The sequence below is a fragment of the Trichomonas vaginalis genome, chromosome IV (genome assembly GCF_026262505.1).
Source record: "Trichomonas vaginalis G3 chromosome IV, whole genome shotgun sequence".
NCBI lineage: Eukaryota > Parabasalia > Trichomonadida > Trichomonadidae > Trichomonas > Trichomonas vaginalis.
The window spans coordinates 16,784,661-16,802,040 of NC_067206.1; the positions used below are offsets into that span (position 1 = coordinate 16,784,661).

A 17,380-nucleotide genomic window follows, 5' to 3' on the forward strand; every position below is an offset into this window, starting at 1 on the left:
ACAAAGTTTGTTATACTATAATGCTTCGGCGGCGAATACATGTAGTTTGAAAGACATAATATAGATTCTTCAGCAAATTCACTTATACTGGATTTTATAACAATGTTCTCACGAGACCAAATACCACCAATTGACAATCTTGTAAGCAATCCTGCTGAACCTTCTACTGTAAACGTCGATGGTAACATTCCACGAAGGTCATCTATTGACATCGTTGAGCCACTGTATTTAAATATTTTCTTAAAGCAATCGTCATTATCTAACCATGCAATAGCTTTGAAGTTTTCATTCGAATATACATCTGCTTCATTAAATGTAAATCCTGACTTCTTTGCAGAGATGACTTTAAAATCTATTGAGTTTGTTTCAAAATTATATGCTATGGTAACTTCTGAAGGTAATGGATGTCCTTCCGCAGTAAGTTGTTCTCTCACTACCGTTTGAAGCTTTGTGTTGAAAACTTTCATGTCATCTCCTGTATCTAAGTTCACATACACAGCAACAGGGAAACTATCTTGCTTCTTTGTTTCATCATTATATCTCAAAACATTAAAGTTCTTCAATAATATTGTTCTTCCTGCTGGAATACTTCGAACCTGTCTTATTTCAATAGCTTTCTCACCTCCTACATACTCTACCCAGTGTCTTGGATATTCATAAGTATACTGACTTTCTTGAATTTTGGTTGGTTTCATCATAACATGTTCATAGTATATCTTTATACTCTTGTCAGTTAGACTCGGTGCTATGTTCTGAATATTTCTGACTTGCATTTTTAATGGAGATAAAATGAAGCTTTTAATACATGACGTAGATGAAGACATGAATGAAAGCAGTGAAAAGCTCAACAGTTCTCTCATTCTTCCTTTCAGTAAGGACTATGAGTTCTGTTCAAATGGTGTGTATTTCTATTGTGGAAAGATGGGTTCAGGTAAGACATTTAACCTCATTCGTCATATACTCATAACAGAGCGTTTAGGAAACGACTCTTACTATGACCAAATCATTATATCAGCAACTTCAGACTCTATGGATTCAACAGCGAAAACATTTATGTCAAAAGTTCAAGCCTCTGTCGTTAAAGTTCCAGACAGTGAACTCATTGAATTTCTTCAACGTTACATTCGACGTAAGAGGAAATATTATGCTATCGTAGAGTTCATACAGTCAGGAATGCAAAAGACTTCTGAGGAGATGGAAAGAATTATTGACAAACACCACTTACGTCAATACTCAGGAGTTTACGATATGAAACGACTTACAAACTACATTCTGTCAAAACTTTCAAAATACCCCTTCAAAAAATATCCATCAAACACTTTATTAGTTTGTGACGACTTCGCTGGTAAAGGTTTAGTGTCAAAGCCTGACTCACCATTAGCTAACATCATAACTAAAGTCAGACATTACCATTTAACTGTAGCAATACTTATGCAAACATGGCGTTTCCTTGCTTTAAACATAAAACGTCTCATAACTGACTTCGTTATCTTTCAAGGTTTCTCACGCTATGATATTGAACTCATTTGGAAACAGTCAGGTATAACATTACCTTTTGAAGAAATTTGGGAAGCATATAAGTCTCTCATCTCTCCTCGTTCATACCTTGAGATTCATATCATGACTAATACCATTAAAGTCAAAAATATTCCATGGGAACGACCAACATTGTTTTAAAGTTTAACCTTCAATTGACTGATGGTAAACAAATTCCATGCATCTCTGTCGCCATTTCTGTTAATATTTTTGCTGTCATTCATATCATCCACTTCCCCATCCGTTAGCTTTTGAGGATATGCGTTAGAATAGCTGTTCTTAAATGAAGGCTTTTCACCTTTGAGAGCATAAACTCTATAACTTTCTGCATACTTTATGTTTGAACCTCCTGAGCCATCATTGACATAAATTTTTATAGGCTTCCACCCTTTGTTCATGTTCTTGCTTCTTACCTTAGCTCTTTTGTTCAGTAGTTCTACATCTTTATACACAGCACCTGTCTCAGTGAATTCAACAATATTTTCATTCGTTAGCTTTACATTCAAACCCTTGTCGAGTATATTGTTCATTTCATACATATAAAAGGTTTTTATTCTATATGAAATGAGAAGCAAATCCATCTTAGCTGGTGCCGTTAATGTTCCAATTGAACCAACATCAAATGTTGACTCACGAACGACAAACAATATTGTCATAAAGAACTATAGTTCGGAGTGTTTGAAAGAAAAAGAACCAGAACTTAAATCGGGACCTTCGGTCTTGGAGCATGGCGCCGTGAATTTAAACACAGCTTCAAACGCTAACGCTACATCAGATGTTAAGTTAGAGTATCCACCACTGGACCAAGTTCTTTCAAGAGAAGCCAACGACAACCCTTACACAAATGTTCAAACAAATCCTTCAGATAACGTAGACCATTACCTTCTTCAGTTATACCAAACAATTTTACTCAAAGACGATAAGAAGCTTTTGACAAATCTTATAAGTAAGAACCAAATAATTCTAACAAAGGAGGACCTTGAAAATGTTATCTCACGAATAACAGGGAAACAATGTGTCATTGACTATCTCGACCCTGAAATCGAATGCTGTGGTCAAACTCCACTATTCATGAAAATAGGTAACATCCGCATCATTGAAACACCAGGAACTACAGGAGTTGAGTTTAAGTATAAATATTCGAATGAATATACAAAACTTTCAACAGAATATAAACTTTGCTTGAAATATGTTTTAGTAAATTAAAGCAATTTGTAATATCTATCCAAAACTTCTTCAACAGTATCGAACTCATCTTCATAATGCAAACCTAATCTTATTGACTTGGTGCAGTTTTCACTAACACAATATTTTTCTGTTCTCTTGACTGACATAACTAACTCATTTGTTTCATCAAACAGCAACAACCAAAGTTCATGACCTAATACATAACATTCATACTTTATATTTTTAGCTCTGAGTTCTCTTGTAAGCTGTTGCATTTAATATTTTCTAAAAAGTCAACTTCAACAGTCATTCGCACTGGTGCCTTCAGTTCTACAGGCTCTCCTTGAAAGTCAACAAGTCTGAATTGCATGTCTTTCAAATTATGAGGACTAATGCGAACCCATTTACCTAAATGAGTTGCTATGACAGGAACGTTTGGAATGAACATTGAATTTACTTCATAACAGAAAGACTTATATTCTACTGAACCTTTACTATTAACTCCTGAAATACCTGTGACATTAGCTATTTTTGACTCAATGTACAAACAGTTGCCATAACATACATATGGAACAGATTTCATCTCAATCGTTTTGTCAACACTTTTCAAAGGAAATGTCATATGGTATGCACCCAGAAGCAATTGAACTCTATGACTCATTCTTGGTATCTTAAACTCTTTCTCGCTGCTGAACTTCAATGTTCCCTCAGAAGAGAGTTCGACATCTATGTTGTCAATAGTTTCTTCATTTATGAGAGTATCCATGACTCCAACAATTTTATCTATTCTATACCCAGCTCTGTTAGGAAATGTTATAACACTTCTTTTGTCATCTATTTCAATCTCTATGAAATCTGTTTCATCTGTTATGACAAAAGTTGCGATAGTATTGAAGTCAACAACTCTGAAAGCAAGCGCTTCATTCTGAAGACCTAAGTTTGTTTGTAGCTTTACTGTCCCGTATTCGTTTGGGTCTGTACTTTGCAAATAGAACAACATTTTATTCTCATTAAAATATGACTATTGCTGCATATGCGTATGAAACAAATGAAGCAAGAAGAGCACATGAACTAGTAAACGAAAACTCAACTTTAACCATTGAAGGCAATGATTTAGTCATTGACGATGGAAAAACTAAAAAAGTCATTGATTTCGATACTTTTAACACTTATGACCCATTCATTACAACAAGCAAGGTTCCCATCATAAATGATGGAACGGTGCAATATATAAATTCTACAGTAGATGCCTCATTAGTGAAAGTATTAAATGTTCTCATTGAATTGTTAAAGAGCTTTCGATTTGACGACAACATTAAATGCCTAAAGAATTTAGTCATGAATGAGAAACAAATTCTCGGCGTTGCTGGTAGCAGTAATGATGTACACCTTATGACATTAGAATATTATAACGAACATAAAGATGAACTGAAAGGAGAGAAGGGTGACACCGGACCTCAAGGACCACAAGGAATACAAGGAATACAAGGAATACAAGGACCTCAAGGCGAAAACGGTTTGGATGGTGAAGATGGAAAGGATGGAAAAACTGCTAAATCATGGATATGGAACCTTATAAATACTGGTTTAACAGCTGCTTCATATGGAGTTCTTCAATACCAAATCGGAAAGATATGGGCAGTACTTGGTGAAGAAGTTTTAGATGACGTTAAAAATGCTTTGAACTTCATTTCAAATGGTTCGGATACTATTAAAACTTTATCTGGTTGGATGCAAGAAACAAGGAGTCAAATAGATACTGTAAGACGTATAGCAAACAATGCACGTACGGGATTGGATACTTTACGAGAAGCACAAAATACACTAAAGGAAGCAAATGATATTCTTGGCTCAGTATCAGACATGCATGAAGATTGGCTTAAAGGTATTGACAAATCTTTAAAAATCACAGTCAGTCTATTGCTGACTACAAGAAAAGTATAGATTTTTTACATAGTGCTATGGACGTCCATGATGGAAGCATAAGGAACTTACTTAATGCTAACAATAACTTACCAGGAACTATTAAAGCATTTATAAAGTCCTTTGTAAAACCTGGTGCTCTAACATTTAGGTCTTTGAGAGCAAGAGCATTGAAGTCAAGAGATGCAGAAACTCCAACAGAACCTACAGAAGGAACTGAAACACAGAAACTCCAGAAGAACCACCAAAACCAACAGCTAATGAAATATTGTTCGAATATTTTCCAAGGTACTCTGTTCTCATTGCATACATTCAAGAAATACTTAAGAAAGCAGACCTTGACTTTAGGAGATGATGAAAGTTCTGTATATCTTTCGTTCCAGTTTCAAATAGCAGAACTTTTGAGACAGATATGCTTAATGTATGACAACATCTCTGATTTCACAAGATATGATGACGACCATGACCCCGAACACGGTGAAGAAGAAGTTTTACAAACATCCATTAAGACAGGAAAGGTTTTAACTCAAAGTCTCATTATTGACACCAAAGATGGCGAAGTGGACGTTCTTCAAGAGCTGAAGAAAAATACTTCTGAAGGAGGTGGTGGTAGGCATGAACTTGAAATAAATGAGATAGAAGAGAAATTAGCCGAAAAAGCAGATAAAAACCATGTTCATTATATAAGTTCAGACGAACAGATTATAACGGACTACCATGGATATTTAACACAGGATGAAAAAGTGAAGACAGAAGATGTTAATGAAAGAAGATATAAATTCATTCGTGCTAAAGGTTATGACATAAGCTGTACTGTACAGTATGACACAGGTAAAGCACCAGAAGCATTTGGTTATAACGATGAAATTTATGCTTCATACTTCTCTGTTAACGGTGTATTAGTTGAACCAAGATTTACTTTGAGAGTTAAGGCAAAAATAACTTTTGAAGATGCTATTAAAAGTAAAGCTGACAAAGATGAACTTGACGCAACGAACAAAGTTTTGAAATCTCATAAACACAATATCTCCGATATAAATGAACTTCAAGCTACATTAAATAGTAAAGCTGACAAGAACCATACACATAAATCCTTCACTATTGTTAGAGCAGACGACATAATATTGAACTATACCCTTGGTTCAAGTGCACCTTTAGAGAATCCGAGTACAAGCGTAAAAGATACTCTTAACAATTTAGATAACAGTTGCAGGAATATCGAAGACCATGCCAGAAACTTTGAAGCATACGAACTACCAGCAATGTTAGATAAGAAAGCTGACAAAGAACATACACATAAATCATTCACTACTGTTAGAGCAGACGACATAATATTGAACTATACCCTTGGTTCAAGTGCACCTTTAGAGAATCCGAGTACAAGCGTAAAAGATACTCTTAACAATTTAGATAACAGTTGCAGGAATATCGAAGACCATGCCAGAAACTTTGAAGCATATGAACTACCAGCAATGTTAGATAAGAAAGCCGACAAAACAGAGCTTCAAACATTAAAGACTGAAATACTTCAAACCATATATCCTGTTGGTTCTATTTATACGTCAATGAATTCAACAAATCCAGCAACAGTTTTAGGTTTTGGTACGTGGAAGCAGATTGTAGATAAATTCTTATACTGTGCTAAATATTCAAAGCAAAACAGGAGGTTTCGAAAAGAATTAAAGAAGCAACTTACCACCCACACACTCATACAAGGAACTACAAACTTTTCTGGCGACCATAGCCACTCATTAAGAGACCACCCATTATACAACTCAGAGTATGAAGCTGGCAATGACGTTTTATCTCCATCTTATAACAATTCAGCAAAAAAGACTTTTCGACCAACTGAACCAGGAGGAAATCATGTCCATACTTTCACAACAAATCCAACAGGCTCGGGTGCAGATTATATGCCACCATTTGTGACTATATTCGCATGGTACCGCGTTCAATGAACGCGCTTGAGCCTAGAATAAAATCTTTAACTTTACATAAATGAGCTTGAAAGAAGTATTCGAACAACATCCATGGAGGTCATTTAAGAAGTTCAATGAAGCTGCAAAGAGTTGGGGATTTACTAACAGAGCTGAAGTGAAAAGGTTTTTTTGACAAAAATGTTGTACATCAAACAAAAATAAACCCTTACGACTACTTTTTACCAATTTACTCCAACGCTCCTGACGCATACCAATTTGACACTCTCATTCAAAGCAGAAAAGGAGGACATAAACCATTCCTCATCTTCATTAATGTTAACACTCGCAAAGCATATGCATATCCAATGAAAAATAAAGGAACTCATGAAGTGTTAAGAGTTTTGCAGACGTTCGTGGCAGAACATAGCCCAAGTACTTTAACATCAGACCAAGACAGTGCATACCTCAGCAATGAAATCACAGAATTTCTCATTAAGCATAACATAACTCACTACACTACTGAAGACCATAACCATAACATACTCGGCATCATAAACCGCTTCATAAGGACTCTCAGAGATTTAAATCAAGAGCGAGACTTTACCGAAGAAACAATGAAACATTTTCTCGAAGTATATAATTCCTCAACACATTCTACAACAGGACATGCACCAAATTCAATGACACAACAACAAGAAGAAAAGTATATACAAAAGAACGAAGTCAAACACAAAATATCAGAAATTCAACACAATTTACCCTCATTCCTGGACAAAAGTTCGTGTAGTTCTTGACGACAAACCGTTGACAAAGAACTTTAAGGTTAAGTAAGAAACTATTATATCGTAGACTCTACGCAAGGTAATGGATATCTTATAAAAGCTCTGACGACTCCATTGCGTTTATCCTCGTCATAAATTAGTTGAAAGTAGTAATGGCAAACTTGCTGAAACCATTGACGAAGCAAAGCGAGGAGTGGTTATTGAAATACTTTGATACAACATAAACGATGACACTTATAAAGTAAGATATGAAGGAGGCGTTGAAGATGTTATACCATCTAAGAACTTGAGAGAGTCAAGCCAACACATCTGGGACCATTAGAGCGGGAGTATGGAAAGACAAAAATAAGCCAGAAAGAATAAGAAAATTCTTCTAAACTTTTTCATTTTGTTGCTGAAAAATGACCAAATTTCATGAATTTTCATAAAAGATAAAAATAAAGTTAGTTTTATTTTTATTTATTTTTTTATCTCATATGTAAAGACAGTAATGTCAACAACAGAGAACACAACAACAGTTATAGTCCATGAAGCCATTAATGAAGAATATGAATACATACAGTATAACAAACAATTGAGACTCATTCGTTCAGTCAAAGATGACATGTACCAAATGCAGAGTATTTTGACAGCATGTTTTGCTCCAGAGAATAAAACACCAAATGAATGGTTTGAATTAAATAGCACTCATGAACTCCTCAGTGAGTTTGAACATGTAGAACTTAAAAAGATGTACCAAGACAGACAAAACTTACCATCACATCTAAAAGGTATATATGTTCATAAGTTCCTAGTTAGTTCAATAGCAATGTGGGCTTGGCCCCGTTATGCAATCTACATACTTATGCTACTTGACGAACTTTGGACAAAGCAGAGAGAAGATATGATGAAAGAAGACAAAAGCATACAGAAAAGAATACCACGTTCGGTACCAAAAGGAAAGGAGAAGAGCTATAAGTATATGATTTACACTGAAGAGTTGGAAAATGAAGAAGATAAAGATATGGTTATGTTACATTTAGTCAGAAGAAACAACAAGAGCTTTTATGACCTCGCTAAAATATATAAATCTGACAGAAACTGGTTCTATCGTGAAAACTTACCGATTTCAATGACACCGAATGAGCAAATAAAGGAAATTGTCAAAAATACTCTTCCTCAAACACACTATGACATCAAAGGTTGCACAATACTTACATTCAAAGAAGACTTAACATTACTGAAGGAAAAAATAACAGAATATTTCGACAACTTCACAGAGGAAGAATGAAGTCACGACAACATTAACGAAGAAGTCACGACAATATTAACGAAGAAGTCACGACAACATTAACGAAGAAGTCACGACAACATTAACGAAGAAGTCACGACAACATTAACGAAGAAGTCACGACAACATTGACGAACAGAGAATGTTCTGTTCGTCAAGTTTATTTTGTTTTTACCATTTAATTGTTTCCATAAACGCTCCATGTCGAACATAATTGACGAACAGAGAATGTTCTGTTCGTCAAGTTTATTTTGTTTTTACCATTTAATTGTTTCCATAAACGCTCCATGTCGAACATAATTGACGAACAGAGAATGTTCTGTTCGTCAAGTTTATTTTGTTTTTACCATTTAATTGTTGTAAAATATCCATATGAAGACTAACCAAAAATAAATTTTCTTATAAAGCTTCGGGGTCTATTTCTTCAACCATTTCACTTCCTTCGTCAATGTCAATAGAAGCTTCTTCAACCTATGGTAAGAATTTCTGTATAACATCTTTGTTCGTTATTGTCTTCAGAGATGAAGGATAATATTTCACATTTGTTTCACCCTTCTTATATTCTTTCTGTTCGGAAAGATTTAAAGCAATACTGAAGAAGTCAATGTTAGAGTTCTTTATGACAGTATAATGAGTATCTTTGACATTCACGAAGAAACTCTTTTGTTTCAAAACTACTGCTAACTCTTGTGAAGTATAACGTTTGCGGTCAATGACGATAGCTAATGGTCTGACATACTGACCAAACTTAGATTCTTTCACAAACTTCTTGTTAAAGATAACATTAACATTTGAAGCATTATTGAACTCATTCTTGATGGCAGTAGCGAGAGCATTGTATGAAAAGAACTTGCAATCTTGCATGTGTTTCATTAAAATAAAAATATTAAATTATTTTGAAAAATAACTTAAAAAAATCTAATCTAATTTTTTCAAAAAATATTTTTTATTTCCTACTAAAGATGTATCGGAAGTTGTCTAAGTTAGAACACTCGGAAATAAAACAACTTCTTACAGAAGCTAATATAGATGTTGCAAAGCATTACGCAACAAACAAAAAAGCACTCGCTGACATCCTCAATGACTATAATGGTGCAATAAGTTATGATAGAATTCATGAGTTCATAAAGCCGCAACGCGGCGAGGACGAAGTCCATGCAAGAGCATTTCCTTTAAATGACGTTGCTATTGACTTATATCATAGACGTTCAGTACCTCATGAAGTAAGAAGAGAAATGTATGACATAACAAATGTGAACGTTGGTGAAACAAGAAGAAGAGACGACACACTGAAACAACAGAGAAGAGAGATGTTTAAGAGCGCTATAGAACAAGTTCGCAAAGCTAACGATGTCCTTCGTTCCATTGACGACAAACCAAAAGAAGGTGAGAGATGGTTAAAGAAAGATGAAGAGAATAGGAAGAGGAATGTTAAGACAGGCAATAGACTCATTGACTTTAACATCGAAGCTTTAGATGAACCAAACAGAGACTACTTACACAAACATTTCGGTAAGGTTTTCATGAGACTCTTAGAGAAGATTAAAATAAACTCCCAACAAAGATGGATGGTATGGTATAAACTTGGTGGAAAGTATGAATGTTCTACGTTAAACCTCAATAATATTGGAACATTACTACATCAGCTCTTGAAGGAGAACTTTATATCAGAGATAGAAGCAAATGCTGCAGGTATTGTTGAAATGCACTATGACTTCTTCTTGACAAACATAAAGAATCTTACTGAAATAAAGATGTATGATTTAACAGAATATGAAGGCTTAACGATGTCAGATGTAAAGAAAGGCAAACCAAAAAAGAGACCATATAGAGATGAAAGCACACTGACAAATGACCAGAAAGCCATTTTGGAAGCTCTTAAGCAAACAGGAAACCCAGCACTTATAGAAAGCTTTTGGAAAGATAATGGTGAAAAGAAGTTTTATAAGAAGAGAAGCGGTCAGTTCTGGAAGTATCTTTGCACATTACCTATAAATCTTGAACGCTACCAAATCTTCAATGAACTGAACAAAAGAACTGCAACACTTATGACAGAAGATAACTGCTTCGTTTATGCTTGCATTCAGGCTGGAGTAAATGAAGAAACTATTGACCACATGAGAGAAGTCATTCGTGTTAGAGACTTTCCTCAAAGTAAAGTACAAGAAATTTCTGACGCAACAGGTATAGCATTTAATGTTACCATTGGTTACTTCAATGACTCAAGACATAATGAAATAAAGAGATACATACCAAAAGAATGTGAAACTGTTCGAACTATTGACTTACTTCTTGTTGAAGACCACTACATGCTAAATGAAAGATTACCAATGACAACATATTTTATCATAAATTATAAAGAAATTCTCAAAGCTTGTGGTGGAATGAACATTGAGAAACAGATGAAGATTTATACAAAGAGAGAGAACAAATATATTGTTCGTTATGATAGAACAACACCGTTATGGGATGTTATGAAAACATTGTGGGAGTGCAAATATTTCGAACCTATTTCTTATGGAGAACTTTTTACATATACGACTGACTTATATAAACAGAACCTTGCACCATTTAAAGATTTGACATATGCTCCAAAGTATTGTGTACAACTGAAGAAGAAAGCCGAGTCAAAAGAAGTAAATAAAAATAAGTGCAAGTTCATTCCTGAGCACGTTTTCTTTGCTGACTTTGAGTGCAGTACCGATGGAGTTCATAAAGCCTTTAACATTTGTTATGACGGTGAAGATGGTTCAGTGAGTGAAAGCATTTGGGGTCAGAACTGTGCAACAGAATTTTTGGAACGACTTCCTGACAAGAGTTTAATATATTTCCATAACCTCAGTTATGATATAAACTTCATCTTAAGACACATGACAGAAGTGAAAGGAACTCCCATCATTAAAGGTTCACGAACAATGCAAATAACTGGCTTATATAAAGGAAGGGCAATTATTATTAAAGATTCATACACTGTTATAAATAAGAAGCTTAAACTATTTCCTGCTATGTTTAACTTACAAACAGGACCGAAAGAAGTATTTCCATACAACTACTACAGCAGTGTTTTGTTAGCAAATGACAACAGAACTGGTGTCATTTCTGAAGCGTGTAAGTTTATCCAGGATGCGGATACGTTCATGAAAAACATAGATTCCATCAAAGGTTGCAGAATAGATGAAAACCATTTCGACTTAGAAAAGTATAGCACATTTTATTGCAAACAAGATGTAAGAATTTTAAGAGAAGGTTTTGTTAAGTTCCGCAATGACATATTAAAAGAATTTGATTTAAACGTTTATGACTACGTTAGCATTTGTTCAATTGCTAACAAATTGTTTGAGAACAGAGTGTACTTCCCGAATGGAAATCTTTATGACCACTCAAATAAACCAAGAGAATTTATTTCGAGATGCATTCAAGGTGGAAGATGTATGCTGTCAGATAACATGAAACAAAAGAGCGAAAAGAAACTCATTGCTGACTTCGACGCTGTTTCATTATATCCATCAGCTATAGCAAGACTTTATACTTTAGAAGGTATTCCAAAGGTTATGAAGAAAGAAATGTTAAGCACAGAGTATCTCATGAGACATTTATTCGATGACGACCAAAAGGAACCCATTGGTGAAAAGTTTATGTTTGGCTTCTTTGTTCTCATTAAGATAACAGAGATTGGAATACATAGACACTTTCCTTTAATAGTTTGTGACCCTGAACTAAATCCAGAACTTAACGTTCCCAGAAGTTCAAACACTTGCTGTTTAATGTATGTTGACCATATAACATTACAAGACCTCATAAAATATCAAGGTGTCAAATGTGAAGTGTTGCAAGGATACTATTACGATGGAAACAGAGATATTAGAATAAGAGATGAAGTAAAGAAGTTGTTTGAGTTAAGGTTAAAGTATAAGAAAGAAGGAAATCCTTTGCAAGAAAATATAAAGCTCATTCTGAACAGTATTTATGGCAAAACTATTCTATCTCCTATTGAGTCAAAAATAACCATAGTAAATGACAAAGATGCTATAAGATATGCCATCAGAAACTACAACCATATATTGAAGTTCGAAGGTTTGGATGGTTCAGATAAAACTATTTTCAAGCTAACGAAAAGCATTTGCAGACACTTTAACTTCTGTCCACTTGGTGTTAACATTCTGTCAATGTCGAAGAGAATAATGAACGAAGTATTCTGTACTGCTGAAGATATGGGACTTCAAATATTTTACCAGGACTGTGATAGCATGCATATTTTCAATGAAGACATACCAAAGCTTGCAGCAGAGTTTAAGAAGAGATACGGTCGCGAACTTATAGGAAAGAACCTTGGTCAATTTCATTCTGACTTCGCAGAAATAACACCTGGAAAACAAAGTTTAGCATACAAGTCAATATTTTGTGGAAAGAAGACCTACATAGACTTACTCACGAATGATTTAAATGAAGTTGCATTTCATGCACGTTGCAAAGGTGTCAAACAAGACGTTCTTGCTTTAACAGCTAAGGAAATGTTTCCTGAAGCTATACAATGCTATTACAATGAAGATAAGAACATTCAGATACCTGTTGGAACATATGACAAAGACTCTGAGTTCAGTTTAATGAAACTTTACAAAGCACTTCATGATGGTCAAGAGATTGGATTTGACTTATGTAAGTCTTCTAGTCCTTGCTTTGCTGAAAAGTTTAACTTCTCAATAACGACTAAAACAAGCTTTATTCGTAAGTTGAAGTTCTGAGGTCATTTATTTTTGTCAGCAATGAGGTCATGAATGAGGTCATTTATTTTTGTCAGCAATGAGGTCATGAATGAGGTCATGAATGAGGTCATTTATTTTTGTCAGCAATGAGGTCATGAATGAGGTCATGAATGAGGTCATTTATTTTTGTCAGCAATGAGGTCATGAATGAGGTCATGAATGAGGTCATTTATTTTTGTCAGCAATGAGGTCATGAATGAGGTCATGAATGAGGTCATTTATTTTTGTCAGCAATGAGGTCATGAATGAGGTCATTTATTTTTGTCAGCAATGAGGTCATTCGTGATAAAAATAAAACTAGCGTAGATTTTACAATACTGCGATGGTAGAGTTTAAGAGTTGTGCTTCAATGTAGAGACAGTCCTTATGGTCTGGAGGTAAGAACACTGGGCAGTTATGGTCATGAGTGGAGAACATGTCTATCCAAAACTCACGATTGAAGCCAGTTAATTTATAGTATTTAGGGTTAGGAAGTGGTGAAGTTCTTGTATGACCAATGAACTCATTTTCAACTCCCTTACTTAAGTTTGAATATAATATAGCTTGCTTTCTATCCCAAATACCTGGAAATCTAATTTCGGAAAATTCATTTTTCCTCGGAAGCATTGCATCATAATTGAAAACATTTTTGAAATCATCACTTGGTTCAGAGATTTGAAATCTTATACGTAATGGATTTTCTTTCTCTTTAGCGACTTCATTGAATGGTGAATATATAACAAACTGACAGTCATGTGTTCCATCTTCATTTTCATTAAATTCATAATGAAAGTCTATAAGTTGTGGCTGACTACCTTCTTCTTTCAGTTGTGCAAGAAACTCACGTAAAGGCTGTAAAGTTTGTACTTCAATGTTAAACTTTTTCTCAAACATCTCATTAAATGAAATCATACATTGTTGCAATGTTGTATCGTCTTTAAAGTATTTGTATATGTGAATGTTTTGGGCGCTTAAAGACTGTTCGTCATTTTCTATCTCGACTTGAAGTATAAAGTCAACCTTTCTGAAAGCACGTGTTATATACATATTTGTTATGCCAATGTACTTCTCTTCATTTATGTTCACAATCCAGTCTGTTGGAAACTTAAACGTTACTCTGTTCCCCTTTATTTTGACGTCAGGGTTTTCACTACTGAACGCAACAGATAAAGGTATTTGTCTATACATTTAATTCGGATAAAAATAAACCATTTACTCTTTCTTTGCTTCAGCTTCTTTAGCTTTTGCTTCAGCTTCTTCTCTAGCTTTCTTCGCCAGCAAACGTGGGTTCTTTTGTCTTCCAGCAGCTAATGCAGCAAGTTGTTTTTCACTAAGTTTTCTCTTTGGTCTCTCTGGCTTTTGTTCTTGTTTTTGTTCCTTCAGTTCGGATAAAATTTGCTCGCGAATTTCTTTCTTCAATGCTTCAACATCTATGACCCCTTGGGTCTTGTCCGTAGGGCTTGTCTGAGTCATTTGACTGCAGATAAAAAAACAAAATTAAAACTTTAACCGATGTAAAATGAGCTTGTCAAAATCAGAGCGAGAGTCTATTATATTAAATGACGCAAGAGGAATACAACATCCTTTCTATTACGTAAGTCAGAGTAAAGATGGTAAAATATACGTAAGAAAAAGAAAGGTTCCATTAGCGAATGCAGAAAGCGACAACATTAAGGTGTATGGCAAGGGTGAAGTCCACGAAGCCCATATAAAACCTTCTGTTCAAACTGAGCCACCAAAAGAACAAGAAGAAAAGAAGCCAGATGTACTTTCAATAACGAACCAAGAGCTTATTGCAAAGTTCGTGAATTTCATTGAAAAACAAACCGAGTCAAAGAATCCTGACCCGCCAGTGAAAGAAGTTGAGACAAAAGAGAATGTACAGTTCATTGAAAATGTCAAGAAACAACTTCCACCACGAATGCCAAGAAGAAGAGTGAGAATAATGAAGTAAATAGATATTTTTATCTGAAGTAAATACATGCAGAACGAACAGCTAAACGAATTTACTCCAGCAGAGCATATTCATCAGATTCGCTCATATTTCGATATCATAGACAATGCAGTTCAAATTGGTGACACTAATAGAAAATATTCTGACGCAAAGATTCCATCACAACCTGGAACTGCTAAAGATAACACATGGGTAACATTCAATCTCTCACCTCCTGGTGAAAATATGTTGGACCTTTACAATACATTCATTACGTATAAAATGGAAGGTCAATTTATTGTAGATAAAGAAATTGGTTCAGGTTCCAATAAAACAAACCCACCAGGATTTTGGATTGGTTTCGATGACGCTTTCTATGCAGTTGCTGGATATCAAATCCTTGCAAATGGTCGTATCGTATATTCTCAAGAAACGCAAGAGAAAGAAGCATATATAACTTCAAACTCACAAACTACCGAACAAATAAAGAAAGTAGATGTTTTCTCAAAGACTCGACATGAAGATGTATGGAGTCATTCGGGAACATGCAGAACAGGACAAATTGTTAGTGGTCCAATTACATCAGGAAAATCATTTGATTTTAAGCTTCGTTTAAGAATTCCTGTTAGAAGATTCCTTCCATTAGAAGCTATTTGATTTATTCCAGCTTTTGCAGGAAACATTCAGCTTAAAGTAAAGTTCAGTAGCGACGCCTTACAATGCACATCTATATCTGTAAATGATATCATTGCTTTCAATCCAACTCTTAAAGTTGCATTTGCTTCAGATTCAAATCCACCGACAAATAAATTTGTTCCATGGAATGAACCATTCACTATGATAACGAAGGCAGTAGAAGCTAGTGGAACAGTTACTATTACAACTGTAAACCAGCAACTATTTCGAACAAAGATGGATTTTAATGAATGTTTCATTCATCCAAAGTCATTCTCTTTAGACCCTAACATTTATACAGAACTTGTAGAACATTATACAAACGAGGCTTTATGTTTTCCTGTTAAAGTTATGGATTGGATTCCTATGGACGGTTCATTCTCAAAGAATATAGATAGTTCAAGTGCAACATTTACAGCAGCTTATACGCCTATTAATGTTAAAAGTATTTGGGCACTATTTAGAAAGAAAGACAACTATTATGTTAATTTTGAGAACCCTAAGTTTAAATATCTTCAGCTTTCCATGGGAGCTTATGGAAATATGCCTGCAGAACCCGAAAAATCATATGGACCTGTATTTTATGAAATGGTTGCGAACGCTTGCAATACAAACAATGATATGATAGGATTTAATGAAGATGTTATGAGGTCATTGGTGGATGATGGTAGTGTGGAACATAAATGGGATAGCTATGACAACACACATTTCTTATTGGTTTTCCAACTGAAGTGGACTTTTGCTTCCAGCAAGGTCAAACATCTACTGCTCCAATAACATACAAATTGTCTGTTAAAGGACCTATTGAACTAGCAACTGAAAATGTACCAAAGCCACTTATTGGATTTATGAGGGATTGTTGCTTTGCCATTCAGGTGCGTGCTAATGGCATCCCAATAATAAGATTAGATGACTATAACTTAGCTACGGACGACAGTGAGGAATAAAGGATGAACGTTTATTTTTAAAGCTTATAAATGAGTTCTTCATCAAGCTCTCGTGAACCTTCACCATCTATGAAACAAACTTTACCAAACGATTATGGAGCACCTATTGAATATTTCTTACGAGCTGCACAATGGCAAAGATCAGTCTCACCAAGGTTAGGTGTTCCACCAGCTCCTGTCAAAAATAGCATTTGGTCAAGTCCTTATATAAGATATGGTCTCCCACTAGGTTTGCTAGCTACAGCAGGAGCAGTTATGATGTTGAAAAGAAATAAAGCAAATGTTGTAAATAATACTGAAGTAGCTGAAGTTAAACAAACTCCAACGCCTTCACAAGCAAAACCTTCAATGACTCCTGAACCTATGGAAGTACAAACTCCTGTTCAAAAGTCAACTCCTAAACCGACTCCAACATTTAAACCAGAACCTACTCCTCAAATAAATAGTAAAACTCCTGCGTTTCCTTACTGAAAAAATAACGTTATT

General features: G+C 34.9%; 13 protein-coding genes and 2 pseudogenes across 15 annotated transcripts, besides 1 other annotated feature; 10 read left to right on the forward strand and 5 right to left on the reverse strand.

The window, feature by feature from the left end:
* Positions 1-17,380: part of a mobile genetic element that runs on past both edges of the window.
* Positions 211-773, reverse strand: TVAGG3_0108250 (uncharacterized protein; the record flags this gene model as incomplete). The annotated part of the gene is made up of 1 exon (XM_051223039.1): positions 211-773. A coding segment is annotated over one exon (563 nt), but the record flags the coding sequence as incomplete, so codon positions are not given.
* Positions 2,101-2,617, forward strand: TVAGG3_0108260 (uncharacterized protein; the record flags this gene model as incomplete). The annotated part of the gene is made up of 1 exon (XM_051223040.1): positions 2,101-2,617. A coding segment is annotated over one exon (517 nt), but the record flags the coding sequence as incomplete, so codon positions are not given.
* TVAGG3_0108270 (uncharacterized protein) lies at positions 2,939-3,469 on the reverse strand (the record flags this gene model as incomplete). Its single annotated transcript, XM_051223041.1, has 1 exon — positions 2,939-3,469. One exon carries the CDS (start codon positions 3,467-3,469, stop codon positions 2,939-2,941), a length of 531 nt encoding a protein of 176 aa, XP_051108027.1.
* Positions 3,721-4,588, forward strand: TVAGG3_0108280 (organellar and viral DNA polymerase type B; the record flags this gene model as incomplete). The annotated part of the gene is made up of 1 exon (XM_051223042.1): positions 3,721-4,588. A coding segment is annotated over one exon (868 nt), but the record flags the coding sequence as incomplete, so codon positions are not given.
* TVAGG3_0108290 (keratin-associated protein family) lies at positions 5,046-5,960 on the forward strand (the record flags this gene model as incomplete). The annotated part of the gene is made up of 1 exon (XM_051223043.1): positions 5,046-5,960. A coding segment is annotated over one exon (915 nt), but the record flags the coding sequence as incomplete, so codon positions are not given.
* On the forward strand, positions 6,911-7,541 carry TVAGG3_0108300 (annotated as a pseudogene). The gene has a single exon. A coding segment is annotated over exon 1 (631 nt).
* TVAGG3_0108310 (KilA, N-terminal/APSES-type HTH, DNA-binding family) lies at positions 7,818-8,597 on the forward strand (the record flags this gene model as incomplete). Its single annotated transcript, XM_001293415.1, has 1 exon — positions 7,818-8,597. One exon carries the CDS (start codon positions 7,818-7,820, stop codon positions 8,595-8,597), a length of 780 nt encoding a protein of 259 aa, XP_001293416.1.
* Positions 9,069-9,470, reverse strand: TVAGG3_0108320 (uncharacterized protein; the record flags this gene model as incomplete). The annotated part of the gene is made up of 1 exon (XM_051223044.1): positions 9,069-9,470. One exon carries the CDS (start codon positions 9,468-9,470, stop codon positions 9,069-9,071), a length of 402 nt encoding a protein of 133 aa, XP_051108030.1.
* TVAGG3_0108330 (organellar and viral DNA polymerase type B) lies at positions 9,560-10,197 on the forward strand (the record flags this gene model as incomplete). Its single annotated transcript, XM_051223045.1, has 1 exon — positions 9,560-10,197. A coding segment is annotated over one exon (638 nt), but the record flags the coding sequence as incomplete, so codon positions are not given.
* Positions 12,764-13,339, forward strand: TVAGG3_0108340 (organellar and viral DNA polymerase type B; the record flags this gene model as incomplete). The annotated part of the gene is made up of 1 exon (XM_051223046.1): positions 12,764-13,339. The coding sequence occupies one exon, from the start codon at positions 12,764-12,766 to the stop codon at positions 13,337-13,339; it is 576 nt and encodes a 191-aa protein (XP_051108032.1).
* Positions 13,679-14,527, reverse strand: TVAGG3_0108350 (uncharacterized protein; the record flags this gene model as incomplete). Its single annotated transcript, XM_051223047.1, has 1 exon — positions 13,679-14,527. A coding segment is annotated over one exon (849 nt), but the record flags the coding sequence as incomplete, so codon positions are not given.
* TVAGG3_0108360 (uncharacterized protein) lies at positions 14,552-14,812 on the reverse strand (the record flags this gene model as incomplete). Its single annotated transcript, XM_051223048.1, has 1 exon — positions 14,552-14,812. The coding sequence occupies one exon, from the start codon at positions 14,810-14,812 to the stop codon at positions 14,552-14,554; it is 261 nt and encodes an 86-aa protein (XP_051108034.1).
* On the forward strand, positions 14,859-15,293 carry TVAGG3_0108370 (uncharacterized protein; the record flags this gene model as incomplete). The annotated part of the gene is made up of 1 exon (XM_051223049.1): positions 14,859-15,293. One exon carries the CDS (start codon positions 14,859-14,861, stop codon positions 15,291-15,293), a length of 435 nt encoding a protein of 144 aa, XP_051108035.1.
* On the forward strand, positions 16,473-16,894 carry TVAGG3_0108380 (annotated as a pseudogene). The gene has a single exon. A coding segment is annotated over exon 1 (422 nt).
* On the forward strand, positions 16,925-17,365 carry TVAGG3_0108390 (repellent protein 1 family; the record flags this gene model as incomplete). Its single annotated transcript, XM_051223050.1, has 1 exon — positions 16,925-17,365. One exon carries the CDS (start codon positions 16,925-16,927, stop codon positions 17,363-17,365), a length of 441 nt encoding a protein of 146 aa, XP_051108036.1.